Source organism: Parastagonospora nodorum (assembly GCF_000146915.1).
Source record: "Parastagonospora nodorum SN15 chromosome Unknown scaffold_4, whole genome shotgun sequence".
Taxonomy (NCBI): domain Eukaryota; kingdom Fungi; phylum Ascomycota; class Dothideomycetes; order Pleosporales; family Phaeosphaeriaceae; genus Parastagonospora; species Parastagonospora nodorum.
The window spans coordinates 581071-598168 of NW_001884552.1; the positions used below are offsets into that span (position 1 = coordinate 581071).

The 17098-nt window shown below is 52.7% G+C and overlaps 8 protein-coding genes across 8 annotated transcripts; 3 read left to right on the top strand and 5 right to left on the bottom strand.

The window, feature by feature from the left end:
• Positions 1 to 21: 21 nt before the first annotated feature.
• SNOG_02831 (hypothetical protein) lies at positions 22 to 430 on the bottom strand (the record flags this gene model as incomplete). The annotated part of the gene is made up of 2 exons (XM_001793372.1): positions 22 to 240; positions 359 to 430. 2 exons carry the CDS (start codon positions 428 to 430, stop codon positions 22 to 24), a joined length of 291 nt encoding a protein of 96 aa, XP_001793424.1.
• A 467-nt stretch (positions 431 to 897) lies between these two features.
• SNOG_02832 (hypothetical protein) lies at positions 898 to 2574 on the top strand (the record flags this gene model as incomplete). The annotated part of the gene is made up of 4 exons (XM_001793373.1): positions 898 to 1075; positions 1135 to 1448; positions 1504 to 1791; positions 1840 to 2574. 4 exons carry the CDS (start codon positions 898 to 900, stop codon positions 2572 to 2574), a joined length of 1515 nt encoding a protein of 504 aa, XP_001793425.1.
• Positions 2575 to 3051: 477 nt separating this feature from the next.
• Positions 3052 to 4278, bottom strand: SNOG_02833 (hypothetical protein; the record flags this gene model as incomplete). Its single annotated transcript, XM_001793374.1, has 2 exons — positions 3052 to 4082; positions 4131 to 4278. The coding sequence occupies 2 exons, from the start codon at positions 4276 to 4278 to the stop codon at positions 3052 to 3054; spliced, it is 1179 nt and encodes a 392-aa protein (XP_001793426.1).
• An 823-nt stretch (positions 4279 to 5101) lies between these two features.
• Positions 5102 to 6977, top strand: SNOG_02834 (hypothetical protein). The gene is made up of 6 exons (XM_001793375.1): positions 5102 to 5180; positions 5284 to 5479; positions 5536 to 5617; positions 5666 to 5803; positions 5854 to 6321; positions 6373 to 6977. Exons 1-6 carry the CDS (start codon positions 5172 to 5174, stop codon positions 6599 to 6601), a joined length of 1122 nt encoding a protein of 373 aa, XP_001793427.1. The 5' UTR covers positions 5102 to 5171; the 3' UTR covers positions 6602 to 6977.
• A 3069-nt stretch (positions 6978 to 10046) lies between these two features.
• On the bottom strand, positions 10047 to 10487 carry SNOG_02835 (hypothetical protein; the record flags this gene model as incomplete). Its single annotated transcript, XM_001793376.1, has 3 exons — positions 10047 to 10127; positions 10271 to 10415; positions 10459 to 10487. 3 exons carry the CDS (start codon positions 10485 to 10487, stop codon positions 10047 to 10049), a joined length of 255 nt encoding a protein of 84 aa, XP_001793428.1.
• Positions 10488 to 11626: 1139 nt separating this feature from the next.
• Positions 11627 to 12497, top strand: SNOG_02836 (hypothetical protein; the record flags this gene model as incomplete). Its single annotated transcript, XM_001793377.1, has 1 exon — positions 11627 to 12497. One exon carries the CDS (start codon positions 11627 to 11629, stop codon positions 12212 to 12214), a length of 588 nt encoding a protein of 195 aa, XP_001793429.1. The 3' UTR covers positions 12215 to 12497.
• Positions 12498 to 12626: 129 nt separating this feature from the next.
• SNOG_02837 (hypothetical protein) lies at positions 12627 to 13906 on the bottom strand (the record flags this gene model as incomplete). Its single annotated transcript, XM_001793378.1, has 2 exons — positions 12627 to 13733; positions 13862 to 13906. 2 exons carry the CDS (start codon positions 13904 to 13906, stop codon positions 12627 to 12629), a joined length of 1152 nt encoding a protein of 383 aa, XP_001793430.1.
• A 1162-nt stretch (positions 13907 to 15068) lies between these two features.
• Positions 15069 to 16893, bottom strand: SNOG_02838 (hypothetical protein; the record flags this gene model as incomplete). Its single annotated transcript, XM_001793379.1, has 5 exons — positions 16689 to 16893; positions 16562 to 16641; positions 16157 to 16511; positions 15877 to 16110; positions 15069 to 15832 (listed from the first exon to the last, which is right to left on the bottom strand). The coding sequence occupies exons 3-5, from the start codon at positions 16362 to 16364 to the stop codon at positions 15069 to 15071; spliced, it is 1206 nt and encodes a 401-aa protein (XP_001793431.1). The 5' UTR covers positions 16365 to 16511; positions 16562 to 16641; positions 16689 to 16893.
• Positions 16894 to 17098: the final 205 nt, after the last annotated feature.

The following is a 17098-nucleotide window of genomic DNA, read 5'->3' on the forward strand; positions in this document are numbered from 1 at the left end:
ATGCGTGCTAGTATGATTGGCTCAAAAGAGGAAACGCCGTGAACCCTTGAACTTCGGGAGCAGAAGCTTGCATTGGACACCTTGGCTTCCCTGGGTGGACCAGCCTGTTGATAATGCCACGAGGTCGCTTGAAGCGCACAGCATGGGCGGCAGAGAAAATCTCTCGAGGTGCACGAGAGCACTCGCCACCTCCTTTCTGCCCTTGATGTCGCGACGCTCTGCAGTAATGATCGCTGCCAGCTGCTAGAGTCGTAGAGGTGCTCCACCAAGCTAAGCAAAGTTACGCGAGACCCAGTCAGAGAGGCCCAAAAAAGTAGTGCGCTCCACGAACACAAGCAGCTGTTAGCTTCCGCGACACCTGTCCAGAATCTGGCCGACTAGCAAGGCGATTGTGTTTTGCCGTGCCATTCTCCATTCTCCAATTGTCCATAGTGAATACAAGCCAAATAAAATACATCGGATTGCGTTCCTCTTCGGGAGTCGAGAACCGCGCTTGCCCATCACGTCAAACCCTGACCATCTTTGCTGGGACCACCACACCGCTTCCTCTTCGAAACGTCGGCGCATCGACCCCCGCCGGGCATTTCCACTGCGTCCTCGGGCCCCGATACCTTATTCTTCCTACACTCCTCCCAATGGCTGCCCGCTGCTGAGTAGGACCATCTTCCACGCCTGCTACTGGTCACTCGCTGGCGACTCGGATTGACGAACCAAGAATCGGCTACACGAACCCATTGAGCAGCAAAACCAGGACTGCCGCGTCTATCACTGCTCCAAGAGCAGCTTCCACCACTAGCGAACCTCAAACCCCATTCCCTCGAAGCAGCGCCCACGATAGCATCACACCATCGCAGACACCCCCTCCACCTACACACTCAATTCACAACACCACCCTCCATGGCAACCAAGACAGCGCCGCCAAATGGCGACGGCACCATGGACAGAGCACACGCAGCCGACGGGCAAGAAAAGAAAGTCACAGTCGCCGCGACCAGGCGGAAGACGAGCCCTAAGAAGGCCAAAGACGGGGGGCTCCTGGCGTCGTTGTGCGCATTGGTGTGCGATCACCAGCTTGGTACGTCCAGAATCACCTGCCACGTTCTTCTTGTGGTGGCTAACAATACAACCCTTTAGGCATATCCCTAAACCTCGTTGCCCTCTTGTCCCTTACACATGTTTTCTTCCCCCGCGCGCGGAGTCGAACCACCAAGTTCCTGCAAATGTCATACTACAACCCCGAAACAAAAATGTACGGGTGCGGCACCGACGACTTGCCCTTCGTTCTATTGTGGACCGTCCTGTTCACAGCGATCCGAGTGGTGGTCATGGAGTACCTCCTAGACCCGCTGGCGAAACTCGGAGGCATCCGGTCGAGAAAGGGACTGAACAGATTCAAGGAGCAAGCTTGGCTGATAGTGTACTACACTGCATCATGGTCGCTCGGCATGGTATGCGACAACACCATCTCGAATCTAGACCTTTTGGAAAGCTAACATTGCACAGTACATCATGTACAATTCGGAATTCTGGCTCAATTTGCACGGTGTCTGGGAAGGCTGGCCTTTTCGAGAGGTCGAGGGCGTGTTCAAGTGGTACTACCTCGTCCAATGGGGCTTCTGGATTCAACAGATCCTCGTGGTTAACATCGAAGAAAAGCGCAAGGACTATGCGCAGATGTTCACACACCACATCTTTACGACTGCTCTGTTGTTCCTGTCATACGGGTACTACCACATGCGAGTTGGAATCGTCATCTTGAGCGTTATGGACTTCGTAGACATTATCCTTCCAGTAAGTGCCTCGGCCCCGGTTTGAGGTTGGGAATACTAACATTCGCAGACTGCGAAACTCCTCAAATACATGGGCTACACCACCGCCTGCGACATCGCCTTTGGAGTCTTCGTCATCGCCTGGCTCGTCACCCGCCACATTATCTACATGACAATCTGCTGGTCCATCTACTATGACGCCCCCCGCGACATGGCACCCGGCTGCTACTTCACGCCCAACCACCCCTCCACACCAAACTCCTCCTACAGCCTGAACGCAAACCAACTATACATTCCCATGTCTGATACCGCAGCATTCGAAGCCCATGGTGGCAACAAACCCTGGAGCAATCTGCTCAGAGCATACACCGACCAGAACGGACCAATCTGCTGGAACCCGAATCTCCGATACTATTTCCTCGGCCTCCTGCTGTTCCTACAAGCACTGTGCTGCGTCTGGTTCTCCATGGTTCTTAGGATTGTATACAAAGTACTTTCTGGCGCAGGCGCAGAGGACGTGCGTTCAGATGACGAAGATGGCGAAGACGAAGAAGAGGAGATCGAGCAGGACCGCACATCCACCATACTCAACTCGGTAACGACATGCACGGAATCCGGCATGAGCGCTATGCCCAAGGAAGAAGAGGTCGGCGTTGACGCACTCACTTTCGCACGATTGAACGGCGCCAGCCAAAGACGCCAGCAAGCACGACGCGAAAGCGCCAGGGCAAGCGGCATCAGCCTCCCCGGCCATGGCGATCGTAAGGAGTTGTTAGGGCGCATTGGGTGCGATAAGCCATCGTAGTTTTCTGAGGGGTCTGTTTTGCGCGGACATTTCTTCCAGCAAAGGCATATTGTTCACATGTCTGCTTTTGTGATTGAAAAGTTTCGCAGGCGTTTCAATGTGGCGAAAGCTTCGGGTGCGGCTCGGTCCGTGATATGAGGTTTATTCAAGGATATTTGCATACCCCCTAGAAGAAGTACAGAGCGAATCTACTGTCAGATGTTTTCTGTTCACACGTGTGCGCAAACGCGAGATTGAAAGGTTGAAACGTCGATTTCCTGAAGAAGTGTAGATGTGGATAAAAGTACATGTATAGGACCCATACGCCGTTGTGCCCAAGGGTATGTGTGCGAAACTCCTCAGAAATGTAGATGCCAAACGCCGCAATCAGGCCATCACCGTAGCCTGACGCCTTCGAAATCATTCCACCCCTGATACAAACCTACCAAGACCTCTTCCTATATATTTCAACAACGAACTCCTCACGGCCTCACGTCTCTAATCGTCAAGGTAGCGCTTCCATCCATACGGGGCAAGAACCTTCTTACCCGTATCCTCTTCTATGACAATGCTAAAGCGCTCCCACCGCGCATCCTGGCCAGCACCAAGAATAAGAACCGTGTTATCGTCTAGCCAGCCCAAAAGCCCCTTGGTTGGCCTACCACCCGGCACACCGGGGATGCCAGCGCCCAGAGTCGCCGACTTCATGTGTGGACCCCACGTCGTTGGCTCGTCGCCCATCTCAAACTTGACCGAAGCGGTCGGATACGTGTCTGAGAATTGCCGTGGGAGGAGCGGGACCTTGGACAAGATGCCATATTTGTGCTTTTTCGGGTCTGCGGTCTGCGTATTATGCAGGTCGTAGATGTGCAGGGTCGACTTGTCGGATGTGACTGCAAGTGTCAACCCCGAAGGCGAAAAGGCGAGGGAGAATATTGCAGCTGGATCGACGCCGCGGCGGAACTCTCCTAGCTTGGTGCACGAGGGGAAGGACCAGAGGCGGATGATGGTGCCTTGCTCGCTGGCTGTTGCTGCCATTTCGCCGTTGCTACTAAGAGCCAGAGCGCGGAGGGGCCCGTCGTGAGCGGGAATAATGCTAACGTTACCGGTGTTAACGTCATATAACTTGACTTGTCCAATAGCCCGGCCAGGAAAAGCCACTGTCCCCTTTCCGAGTGCGCATAGTCCATACGGGTTATTCGCTGTCTCATACTCCGCCAGCTTCTCTGGCGGGACCTTCATCTTGTAGATGCCCACCTTGTTTAGCTGTACCACGACCAAGTGTGTCTGCGAGATGCGAACGCGCTGCACCGGCGTCTTGAACTCGAGCGCTGTGGTGACTACTTTGGTGTTGTCGTTCCATATTTGGACCTCGTAGACAATGTCAGTCTTGTTGATCAGTTCCCAGCCGGAGTCCTCGGGGCGACAGACCTTGTTTTGCGGGAACTTGGGCTGCTTCCCTCCTCCAACGAGTGCAATATAGCTGGTGGTGCCGAGCATCTCCGCGCAGCCGATGCCGCCGCCAACTTCTATACTAATGTCAGTGCTGTCTGGAAATAATCGCTAGTAGAATGTACCTCTTGCGACCATCTGCTCACATGTTTTGGAGGAGAACACACGGAATCCAGTTTCCAGAGCCGCTGAGAAGCATGAATTGTCTGCATTCAGTGAGACAGAGAGCACAAATGGCCCCTTATCTGAGTCCAGTATGGGTCGGGTGTTCATCTTGAAATCCCCGGCGTCTATGATCTGGCGAAGAAATGTGGCTGAGCGGTTGCTCTACTAAGGTGGTGAGCTACCTGAAGGCAGGGTGGGGTGCTGAAGTAGAGCTCAGCGTTATGTGAGGTGGCCAGGCAAACAGCGCTGTGAACGATAGCAGAATGTGTGGCGGCATGCTAGTCCTATAAGCAGTGCGGGAAACGTGGGTGAATCTAGGAAGCCGAAGTGAAGGGTCCATGGTAGAGCCCACGATGTCATCCGCCAGGCGGCATGGTCCATGCGCGACGCTAGCGGGAACTAGTAGGCCGAGGAAGGCGCACCCCACGTGATGTACACTTTACATCTGGACATTCTTGAGACGACATGCAGTATTCACGCCGCAGTTGTCGCGCCGGAGATACATTCGGGGTTGCAGGTTTCGGCATCTCGTCATGGGTACGAGGGATCCTACCTGATATGTAACATATCGCTACAAACAGGAATTGTCCTCCGCGATACTTTGCGCAGGGCTTATGGGGTAAAGTTTCGAAACGTGAATTCTGGACAAGCGGGGGCGGAGTGTACAAAGTTTCACTCTCTCACTTGCAAATCGACTTCAACATATGGCCGTCACTTCCAGAGGGCAATGGTAATGGTGCATGCTTCCCAAAGCGGAGTCGCGCCAGGTGGTCGCGCCAAGCAGGAGACGACGACCGGGGCCGCTCACGCTAGTGAGCCCCTTTGCATTGCGCAGGGAGCAGCTGTCAACGTCCCCAAATTTCCTCGACCACGTCCACCTCCATCACACACACCCCGAATCGCCTCACCACACGCCCGCCGCCTTCTGAAAACGTCGGCCGCCCCAATTGCCGACACTCTTGCTTGCAGAATTGTACCACGTGCAACGCTCGAACTCCATCATGTCTTCTGTACGATATTCCCCGAGACCACCTACTGCCCTAGCACACGAGGCCGCTCCCTCGCCCACCACGCCCGCACCCAGCCATTGACACGTTACTAACAGCCCTGCAGACGCTTAAGACGCGCAGAAAGAAGAATGTCAAGAAAGGTATCCAGTTCTGCCTGATGGTGTGCGGTGCCTCAGGTACCGGCCGGACCACATTTGTGAACACACTTTGCGGCCAGAAGGTTCTCGAGCACAAGGAGTCGGACGACCCTTCAGTAGCACACATCGAGGAGGGCGTCAAGATCCAGCCCATCACTGTCGGTAGGTTGTCGCGATGGAATGTAATGAACCGCGCAGATTGGCTGACCCGATATCAGAGCTCGACGAGGAAGGCACCCGCATCTCGCTCACCATCGTCGACACGCCCGGATTCGGTGACCAAATCGACAACGAGGCCAGGTATGTCATTCGAATTGATGATGGCGACGTTCGCTCACAGTGATGCAGCTTTCAAGAAATCGTCGGATACCTCGAACGCCAATACGATGGCATTCTGGCTGAGGAGTCGCGTATCAAGCGTAAACCCAGATTCCGCGACGATCGTGTACACGTCATGCTCTACTTCATTACACCAACCGGCCACGGGTCAGTAACTCCACACCGCTCCCTGCATCCTACATGCTTACATTACTTAGTCTTCGCGAGCTCGACATTGAGCTGATGAAGCGCCTCTCCCCTCGCTGCAATGTCATCCCGGTCATCGGCAAGGCTGATTCCCTTACACCAGCTGAGCTTGCCGAGTCAAAGAAGCTCGTCATGGAGGACATCGAGCACTACCGTATCCCCGTGTACAACTTCCCTTACGACATCGAGGAGGACGACGAGGACACAGTCGAGGAGAACGCCGAGCTGCGTGGCCTGATGCCCTTCGCCATTGTCGGTTCTGAAGACATCGTCGAGGTTAACGGCCGACGAGTCCGCGCGAGGCAATACCCCTGGGGAATCGTTGAGGTCGACAACCCACGCCAATCAGATTTCCTTGCAGTCCGAAGTGCGCTCCTCTACAGCCATCTGGCTGACCTCAAGGAAATCACCCACGACTTCCTCTACGAGAACTACCGTACCGAGAAACTTAGCAAGTCTGTCGAAGGTGGTGCTGCTGCGTAAGTTGCCTAATCACAATTGAGACGTGCAAACTTCTAACGTACCCATAGTGACTCGTCAATGAACCCTGAAGACCTCGCTAGCCAGTCTGTCCGCTTGAAGGAGGAGCAACTGCGACGCGAAGAGGAGAAGCTCCGCGAGATCGAGGTCAAGGTCCAACGGGAGATCAACGAGAAGCGACAGGAGCTTCTGGCTCGTGAGAGCCAGTTGAAGGAGATCGAGGCCCGCATGCATAGGGAACAAAGTGGCCAGGTCGACACGGACACAGAGGCCGCATGAGCGCTTCAAGCGCCATTCTACATCAGCGCCCAGTCTGCACACCAACGTACCTTGGGCTGCCGTGAGTTGGGCACTTGCCTCTCTTTCAGTTCCGGCGTTACAAAAACTATATACTGCAACAACAGGCACTCGTAATGTACGGCCTGCATGCTGCAGAAGACTGGAGAGCAAGGGCAGTTGGGATCTCTCTTCTTACATGGGGCTAGCCGTTCTCTTTCTAGACAGTGACGACGTCTTGACGGTGTCTACGGCATCCCTGTCTCGCCATGACACTACTTCTCGTATGTTTTCTTATCACTTCGATACTTATTCCCCGCCTTTTGGTCTTCACACCCAGGAAGTAGGAATCTAGTTCTAATATTACCCCGGTGGTCCACTCTGCTTCCTGACAAGCTCGCTGCATATGCACAGTCGGCCATGTGTCCATGCTTGGTAACACTTGATGTGGTGCCCACAAACGTGGAATGGCCACACTGTTTGACCCACCCAGGACGCCTTGTGCTCGTACCGTCCTGACATCATAGCAGTGGCCTGTCGATATCTCATACTCGTTCCATGATATTTGAGCCGATATGCCAGCGATGCTTACACCGTCCAAGTCCGGAATGACATGCAGGAGATCGCCAATTCTGTTAAGGAAAGGAGCTGTTTAGACGCCCAAAAGCTGGCTCTCTCCGTTGCCGCAGGATCACGCTCTACCCGACTGCTTCTCCTTTCCACGGCCATGTGCCCACACGTTGGGCAGCAATGCAACAGAGTATACATATTCAAATAGCACTAACATGAGGCCAGCACATGCAACTAAAGGCATGCAACGAGAATCTTGCAGACTAATATCAGAGACAAGAACAATTCGATACATGGGATGTAGCGTGCACACATTTGAAGCAATCGCTTGCGAAGCGATTCGTTGCGTCAGTGTATTGATAAGTGTAGTACGTCAGTGAACGTCACCAAGCAATCGAAGGGAATGAGCACACAGCGTTTCCTACCGCACGATCCCTTTCCGATCTAATCACCATATCACTTCATGTCCTTCCGTGTTTACATCTAGCTAGTTATTCCATCGCCGAGCTTAGGACACACATGAGCATCAATAGCATATTGGCAATCCAGTCTCGTCACCACCAAACTGTACTTGATCAAAAGAATATGTGAAGCACCAATTACACGATATTTCTACTTTCCGCGATTAGCGGGCGTCTTTCCTCGGAGCACAGCGCAAAGAAAAGCTACCACTGCAGTCAGCTTGCAGGTATTTTCCATAGCGAGACCTGGTGTGCATCGGCAAACCCGCATCGGTGTACTCTCGCATTGCCTTGAGACAGCAAAAACGCAAGGAACAACAATCCGGTCCAATCGGCTAAGTGCTTTTACGCTCAGTCTTGTTTTTGACAGCCAGTCTTGTAGCCTCAACGATCACGGCGATGTACTATAGTATTTAGAGACGACAGCCACACAATCTGTATATTGCCTATGGGAAATACTTCAATCCTTTCTGAAGAATGAATCGGATGGATTATGATCATGAACATTCACCTAGACTACAACCTTCTGAATATATCACGACAAACATGGTTCAAAGATACTTCACTATCGGGAAATTCAAACACGGAACACTTAACAGTTGATCGGTGTATCGTTGTGTTCACTATCAAAAAAATCCCACCAAGGATTAGAACCCTGCTCACGTACCGTGCATGATGGTGCTCAGGCTATGTAACCTGAAGCATCCTTGAAGCAAGCCGCCACAGCGGTCACCTCTTCGGGTACATGGCCACAACCGGACCTACGAAAGTGATAGCTTACTCGACCCTTGAATTTGGCAAGCTCTCTAAATTGTGATTGGGCCTCAATCATGTATATCACGGCACAAGTGCGAACTGCCGATCCGCTGTGTGCTTATCCGTCAACTGTCGGCATCCCGAAGATCACCAACTTCGGCATTGGATATGAATGAAGTCAAGGATCCTACGGAAAGCAATGGAGTGGAAGGTGTGAATCACTTGTGCTCCCTGTATCACGAACGCTGTTCTGTACTACGACCAAAGGTTTCGAAGGTGCACAAGCAGCTCACGAATCTTTAATCTTCCGACGCCGTCCGATCGGTACTCGAGGAAATGCTTCCATGCCCAACTCTCCATCGCAACGCGCGGTAGACCTGAAATTTGCGAAACGTTGGTCGGCACTATGAGCGCATGTTGTCCTTTGGTAATGCGTCTGGCCGGCATGCATGACGCATGCAGGCGAATCCTTCGACTTCCTAACAAGTCCGTGGCATATACAGAGAAAATCCAGAGACGAGTGACGTTGTGCAACGCTCAACAAGTGGTGTTGACGGATGACAAGGTGGGAAGATGTTCCGACCGCGGCAGCGGCGGCCAGAAGCGCATCGTGGAGCGCCAAGACTACGCCACGAGAGTCTCGAAAGACGGACAACAGCGCAAACAAGCAGATTGCTCACCTGCATGCTCATCATGTTGATAGACAAACCTGTGTTCGTCGATCCGGCCAGGTGTGAGTTCTTTAGCTACGCTGTCACATGTTGCATGGCATCAGGGACAAGCGACCCCGCCCTCTCTGCCTGCTAAGGGTTCCACAATTCCTATCCTCATCCAGCTTCGAAGGAACGACCAGTCAACCGCGCCATGCGCGGCTACCTTGAAGCGGGCGCTATGGCGAGTATGTCTCGTTCAATCAAACTCTTTATGATCACGTATGGGGTCAGCATTCGGCAAAGTCCGGCTAAGCAATACGTGTACCTGCGGTGCTGTGCAGGAACAGTGGAACTCGATAATAATCACATCCTCAGTACAGGTTTGGATTCATTGAGCCTGGATCTGACGACATACCCACTCTATTTTCCGATGGACTGATGTGGGTCCTCGTCAGGAGTTGAAGACGGGGAGACCTGGCCGAACTGGAGACCACCTGAACATCATAGGGCAACTTGTTACTGCGAACTTCTGCACCCTTTCAGGAACAACCAGACTAGCTATGCGATCGGATGGGGACGGCAGAGCCTCCTGCTAATCCGCTTCTGGGCACTGGGTACAGGATCGAATCAATAAGGCGTTGCAACACTCACGTTGACGCCATTGTATGCAGGCTTGGGCCCACCACCATGGTTCGGGATGCAGGTGGTGCATCCGTCTCACAGCGTCTCCACACAGTCCCGCCCATCAGCATGTACCATCAGGGTTTTTCGCCGTGGTCGATGACTTCAGGGTCGATGGATGCTCCCCGGGGAGCTGAACTCGGCTTTCGTTGAACCGGGGAAGCTGCATAACCGCTGCGCCACCTGTCATTCGCGCGGGGACCGCGTGCAGCGCAAAAGCATGACTGAAAAGGTAGTCGATGGGGCCAGGGTAGTCACGCGAACGACATTGAAGTCGCGTTACTCGATCATGCCTCATGACGCTTTATTGGGCGATGCTTTTGCAGACTATCGCCCACGATCGACAAGTAGTGCAACCATTTGACCCTTGTAGCATCGTGCTCTGGAAAGAAGACTGCCATTGTCCACCTGTGGTATCGAACAGGAGGGCACGCATGTTGCATGGCAAACCACAGGTACGCACAGATAAGTCCAGACTCGCCAATCGGAGCGCAGATCAGCCTGTGGAGTGAATGCATCCCTGCACACTAAAAAAGCCAGTCACCACTTACCGAGATCCAACGCTTTCTGAGTTGAGTCCACTCCCCACACCGGATGCAGGGGCGTAGTTCCCCGACGCAGAAGTACTCTAGCCCATGGCTTAAGTCGGTCGATGGAGGACCACTTTTAGCTTTGCCCTCAGCCATCTGCACGCGACTGCGGCGGCAGAGCTAGTAAAAGAAAATAGACCCCTTCTGACAGTTCGTCATCGTAGCTTCGTACAGCCATGTTTGGTGGCACCGTGCCTTCACTGGAGCCGCTGTTATGTCCGGCTTTGTGCCATTCGCGGCAACTTTTGTTGCACAGCTTTTCATTTCCTTTCATGTTATTGGAGTTTACATCTCGAGTCACTTTGAATCCACACACACATACTGCAGGGCGTACGATAAATCGTATACACTGCATTGAATTTACCGATTACCTCTTTGCTGGTTCCAACGGTTGCGTAATCCTCTCTCTCACTTGATGAGCTTGCGTTGCCTCCTTCTGTAGCACAAAAGGCTTGAGACTCGCAACATATATCTCATCACACTCTCGACAACACTCTCATACATCTCATCGAACAATGGACAGACCGCAGGAGAATATACCGCCAGTCAGTGATCTCGAAGCAATTCAAACTGTACATATACTAACGTGCAACTCCAGGCTGCGAACATCTTAGGTGTAAGCTGACTGCATTCTCCGTCTTTGTATCACTATGCTGACTATCCGCGAACAACAGACCATTGGCACTGGTAAGTTGTTCTGGTCATCCATCATTCGCTTTTGCTAACATGAGACAGTGTAAGCAATTCAATCGTAGTGGTTTGACAAAGATACTAATGTGACTTTCACACAGCTGCTGGTGTGTTCAGGTGAGTGAGAACGGGAATTCCGATCACGAGCGAGTACTGACAATCCTTAGATAATACCACAGTAAGACGAACAGATAAAACCCGCGGACTATGACTGACACTTCCCAGAATATGGCACAACTGGAGACGGAAGAATACCGATGGCCTACCAGGATCGATGCTGATACTATGGTCAATCTGCAAGTCCTCCAAAGCACGGATATGATCACATCTAACGACCTCAGGTGGTGTTCCGTTCGGTGTCTACGCCATCGTCCAGGTATGAATTCTCTTTCAATGCCACCCAAAGCAATCCTAACGACCGAAACAGAACTTCAACTTCGCCCTGAAGTTCCAGCCTCAAGCCTTTGCCGGTCTCACACTCATCGCATGGGGTCAGACACTCTACTACCACAAGTCAGTTCCTCTCCAAATTTCCATTTTTAACACATAACTAACCACCTGCGCAGTAAATGGCGAGCCTGGACCGCTACCCTAGCCACCATCGCCCTAACAGCCTCCTTCGCCATCATGGAGCTAATCCTAATCCTCACCCTACGCGGCCCCTACGCCCGCGGCGTCCAATGGCCAATGATGCTCATGGCCATCTCCGCCTCCGTAATCCAAGTCCTCGGCCTAATCCCGCCATACTTTGAGCTCGCCAAACGCAGCGGCCGCGTCATCGGCATCGACTTCTGGTTTCTGACGATCGACTACGCCGGCGCGTTTTTCTCGTTGATGGCGGTCGTGGCCCAGCAGTGGTTCGATGCGCTGGGCGCGAGTTTGTATATCGCGTGCATGGTGTTGGAGACGGGGATATTTGCCTCACAGGCGTGGTGGTTATGGCGCGTCAGGCACGAGAGGAGGGAGGCGAAGATAGTTGGGTTGACGTATGATGAGTATGTAGCCAAGCACCCGGAGAAAGGGTTGAAGACGTCGGTGTCCATGGAGACGTTTGTGGATGTTGAGGCTGGGCTGGAGGTGGAGAAGGAGAAGAGTGACGAGGTTGTGAGAGAGAAGACGCACGACGGAGAACAACCTGCGGATTCGACTTGGAACAGCACCGATATGGGGACTGGAGCACTGCAGCCGCCACCAGCTGCAGTCGTCAAGTCTTGAGCTCGACTTCTCGTTTGACGGTATCGACCTTCCGAAACCTTCTTTCTTTGTCTGGAAAAAGCAATCTTTCTCACAAAACAAAATGGTTAGCGGGCGGACTTTGTCTTTTCTCTAATTTACGGACATTAAAGCAGTGCGCTCTGTCCTTACGAGTGCTTTTGGGGGGGATACTTTCTTTTCAAAATGTAATCAGGCGATGGTGGGCTTCGGAAAATCTATTCTTGCTAGTCAATGCTAGGGCTCGGATGGGCTCATATATGAGTACCAATGCAACTGATCTCAATCATTCAGCCGTCTAAAGCAGATGTATTCCCAATCTATTTGTCTATAGTCATCATTCGGTAAAGCATAACCCTGATTGACATAATCACGTCCTCCACTCTCACAAGACCGCTCTGCCAGCTCGGGCTAGTCACGCCTCCTCACGCACCACCAAATTCCTCCTCAACTTCTCCAAATCCCCATCTCCCAGACCACACTTCTCGCGCAGATACTTCTCCGCGCCCCCAAAATCCCTCTCCAGCATCTCCAACGCCTTAACCATCGTCTCCTTCTTCGCCCCCACCATCCTCAGCGCAGCCTCCCTGCCCTGCTTCCTCGCCTCCGGATCCAATGTCTCCTCGACACCACTCTGCTTCCCCGCCTTGTCGTCCGCAATCAACTTCCCAATCTCCTCGGCGCTAAGCTGCTTTCCGGTCGCCTTGGTCGCGATGTAATTCTTAAACGCCGGGGACTGCAACAGTCTCGCGACGACTTCTTCGCGCACATGCGTCAGCCCGAGTTCCGTCAGGTTGTACTCCTCAGCAATGACTTGGCTGTCCACGCCCAGGTAGGCGAATAGCAAGCCGAAGAAGATGCCCGTGCGGTCTTTGCCCGCCGTGCAGTGAATCAACACTCCCTCGCCGGGATGATCAATTAGGTGGCGCAGGATAGTGGTGTATGCTGCGCCGCCGTCGAGAAGGATGTCGTGGTACGCGGATACAAAGCCCGCCACGTCTTCGTCCATGTACTTGACGTAGCGCTTGGCGAGGCCCTCGGGGGAGTAGTCTGCTTCAGTGAAGACGGGGCACCACGTGCGCTTGATGCCGACGGAGGTCATGGCGCTGACCCATTCTGGCTTGGAGGTGTCCGAGTCGCGGAATCCGACTTCGGGCGCGCTGCGTAGGTCGAAGACATGGGTGATACCCAGGGAATGGAGGGCTTGCCAGCCGCTGAGGGGGAGTTTGGAGACGTCGGCGGAGCGGAAGAGGATTTTGGGGCGGATTGAGCCGGAGGGGGTGGTTAGGGGGAAGAGGGCGGCGTCTCGAAGGTTGTTGATGTTGGGGACGATGTGGAAGGGGGGAGTGGGGAGAGGTTGGTCTTCTTTTGTGGTTGACATGGTCGGAATCGGTGGAAAGAGTTTCAAGTTGAGAATCTTGACCTTGTCTAGCTCTTGAGTGGTTCCTTGATCTAGTTGAGAGAAGAATGTGAGTATGATCGTTGCTGAAAGCGTGATGTCGGGAGAATAGTTCCTCAAGTACTGTGTAAGAATAGTGGGTCTAACAGTACGGACCCGTTTGTAGGTGCGAGAGCTCTGGGTAAAAGTGCTGAGCGGTTTCAGACGATTGAATCAAGAAATGGCGGTAAAGTCCTTTGTTGGAAACTTACCTCGAGAGATTGGTGTATAGTCGGGCTCGGTTCATTGATTCGCATCTCGCACGCAATTGCCCCGCTATTCTTTCACCATGCGCCGAGGTACTGAACAGAGAAAGCAAGTCAATGCCAAACTCATTGTTTCGGAATTGTACAACATCTAGTCGTTTGAAGTTTTTGTTGATCAAAATGCTCTGCTAATGTTGTAGCGATCAATGTTCTTGCTGCAATGCTAGATGGATACTTCTAACCAAGACAATTGAATCTGAAATATGCCACATGTACCCTCACATGATCCTGTTCAAGTCTCTACTTGAATTCTGATATAAAAAAACTGACAAAAACGAAGTGTGAAGCTTATCTTCACATCTCATCCTCCCAACCCCCATACCCATCACATCATCCCTTCACACGCAGAACTTCACAACCCCCAACGCACCTATCAACATATAACTTGTTCATGACCCAGCATAAGTATTTCTCAAATCCATACGATCAAGAGGCAACAAGACCGGAAAACCACAAGACCCTCCCACCATGTTGCACAGTTCTCCTTCTCTCCCTTCCCCTCCTAGCTCTAGCGGCCCCCATCGATCCCATATCCACAAATACGCCCGTTCGTGAGCCAACTGGCATAGATACGCAGATGGTCACCACCGTGCGCCGCCTTCCCCCTCTCTTACCACTCTCTAATCACCCTCACAGGCCCACATCCACGGCCCCAACACCGAATTCCGCTCCCTAACATCCCTCCCAGGCCTATGCAACGCCCTGCCAGATTTGTGCGTCCACTCCCGCTGTAGTGTATCGCTGCTGATGTGTCTGTCAAGTCCGATAAATACCGTGTACGCGCGTATGCCAGGCGTGTGTGTTTTGTATCCGTGAGTTCTTGCCATCACTTCCACTCTGACATACCACCCTGCTGACTTTAAAGAACCCAAAACTGCGAATTCCCCAGCAAAACCGCTCCACTGATCGTCATGAATGCGACGGTGGCCGTTGAGCGATATGCAGAAGTGGGCGACGCCGATGCCGGTGGCAATCATGTGTTATGCGGATGTTGCGCTGAAGCTGTGATCATTGGGATAGAGTAATCGGGGAATTTGGAAATAGATATTGATATATAACGCTCGCCCGCTGTAGTGTAAATGCAAACGCCCGCCGCTGATGCTAATGGAAACAGACTCGTTTCATGCTTCGTACTCGATCATCTTTCGTAATTTCAATGCGCTGCTGCAACAAGGAACGTATTAGTGATCAGACATGTCACCATCACCACGCCCCCGTATATGCTCAATCCGAGCGCCGCGTTCCTGAGTAACGCGCGTCTCCAGTCTCTGTTGTCATACCCTTCCCTCGTGACACTGCCCTCCACTTCTCCATTCGTGAACTCTTCTTCGTCGTCTTCATCCTTCACAAGTCGCTGGTGGATGTGCGAATCTGGGTCTGAAATCTTATAATAGAAGAGACCAGGGAGGATGAAGGAAATGGTAGTTGAGCCTGTGGAACCAACGTACGCAAGGACTTTCTCAAGCGAAGATACAGTCATGGCGGTGATGAATGTCAGGATGATGAGGATTGTGGTAACAATGGCGAAGCGGTAATCGGACATTTCGCCATTTTTGGGGATCATGGGCTTTTGCGTGTTGTTCATCAACGTGTTGCGTGCCGGACTTCCTTCTGGAGAATTACGGCGACGCGGTCTCCACTTCAGGCAGGCGTCGATGCTGGCACGGCAAGGGTGGATCTGGAGTGGGTACGAGAACATGACGAGGATGACGATGGCGAGACGACCGATAGTACTTGCGGCTGCGGTGGGGTACATGGAGACAATGTTGCCATGTATGTTGTCGCCATATGACAGGTAGCCAGTGATACCAGTGAGGATGTAGAGACTGCAGGCACCACCGATGGAGGCCAAGATGACGGTATTTGTACGGAAGTGGGAGTTGTCTGCGATCTCGTTTAGGATGGAGAACATCTGAACTGGATTAGTCTCTATTCCGTATCAAGTCCTCATATGTACTTACGTTCTGGTGACAGGTGTATGCAAAGACGATGACTGGAAAAGGCCGCGAGCGCAGAGACTGGGCCTGCACCATTGGAAAACACGGACAGTTCCTCTGTCTGCGATAGTGTCTCCTCTGGCAGGTAATGCGCAACAACAAGGATGACAAGATAGGCAATCGAGAACAATGCAATGACACTGGTGTACTTCAACAGAGTCAAGACGGCGCAAAAACGACAAGGGTATAACAATAAGCCTGGGTATGTTAGAGTCCGGTCCAACCTTCAGACGTCTTCACTTACATGAAAGCAGTGATCCAAAACTGCCTGTCGACCAAGAAGTTCGTGTCCCCAGCACCAGACGCAAATCCTCTGACCACTCCGGGCATGAGGTCTCCAATGATGATAAGGTAGCTGACCGCCACACCGAAGCACTTGATGGCGATGGCGGCATCGAATATGATGGAGAGGTTTGGGTATGTGAGCTGCGATAGGGTCGCAAAGGATACATGGCCGCGATCAATGTATCGCGCGCATCGTGTCTGTAGGTATAGTCCGAAGCCTGCGGTTGCGCCGGCCCACATGATAACGAAGATACCGAGGAAGATGCCCATTTTTGAGAGCGCGGAGGGCATGGCGAGGAGGCCGGCGCCGAGGACTGAGACTTGTTAGTACCACATCACAGAAGGAGACTGTACAGCAGCTTACTGGTGTTGGCGAGGTTGATCACACTGGATATCCACGATGCCTGGCCGTGGAATCCAGCATCTTTCTTGCCTCTTCCACGCCTAAATCTGTCAGCCCAGGTCCTTCTTCAGACATGTGGTCGCCTCACCGTCGCCCACGCAGTGAGCCTGTACTCGAGGACATGGCATCTGCCTCGGCTGGCTCGTGTCCGATGGCCGAGTATGTGGCCATCTCTCCCCTTTCGTTGGCGGTGAAAGTGTTATTGCGCGATCATGCGTGTCGTCCGGTAATCTTCGCAGCGTGTTTCACGTAGTGCGGCGACCAGTCCAGTCCAGCGTCTAGCGAAGGTTCAGCAGCAAAGGCTATGTGGTGAGCGAAAGATGGTTCGGCGCTGCACTGACGTGCGGTGATCATGGGTCTGAGCGGCGCTACCCGTTATCTAAGAATATCTCCGCCAGGAACGCGCCCGCGTCGGCATTCCATAAACACACACAACACACCCACCGCCTATGTAACGAGTACGAGGAGGCCATTCTCTTCACCTTTGGCGAATTGGAA

Coding starts and splice junctions, on each gene's coding strand:
- SNOG_02834 (XM_001793375.1), top strand. Junction 5,480..5,535: donor GATCCAGCCCATCACTGTCG/GTAGGTTGTCGC, acceptor ACCCGATATCAG/AGCTCGACGAGGAAGGCACC. Junction 5,618..5,665: donor CAAATCGACAACGAGGCCAG/GTATGTCATTCG, acceptor ACAGTGATGCAG/CTTTCAAGAAATCGTCGGAT.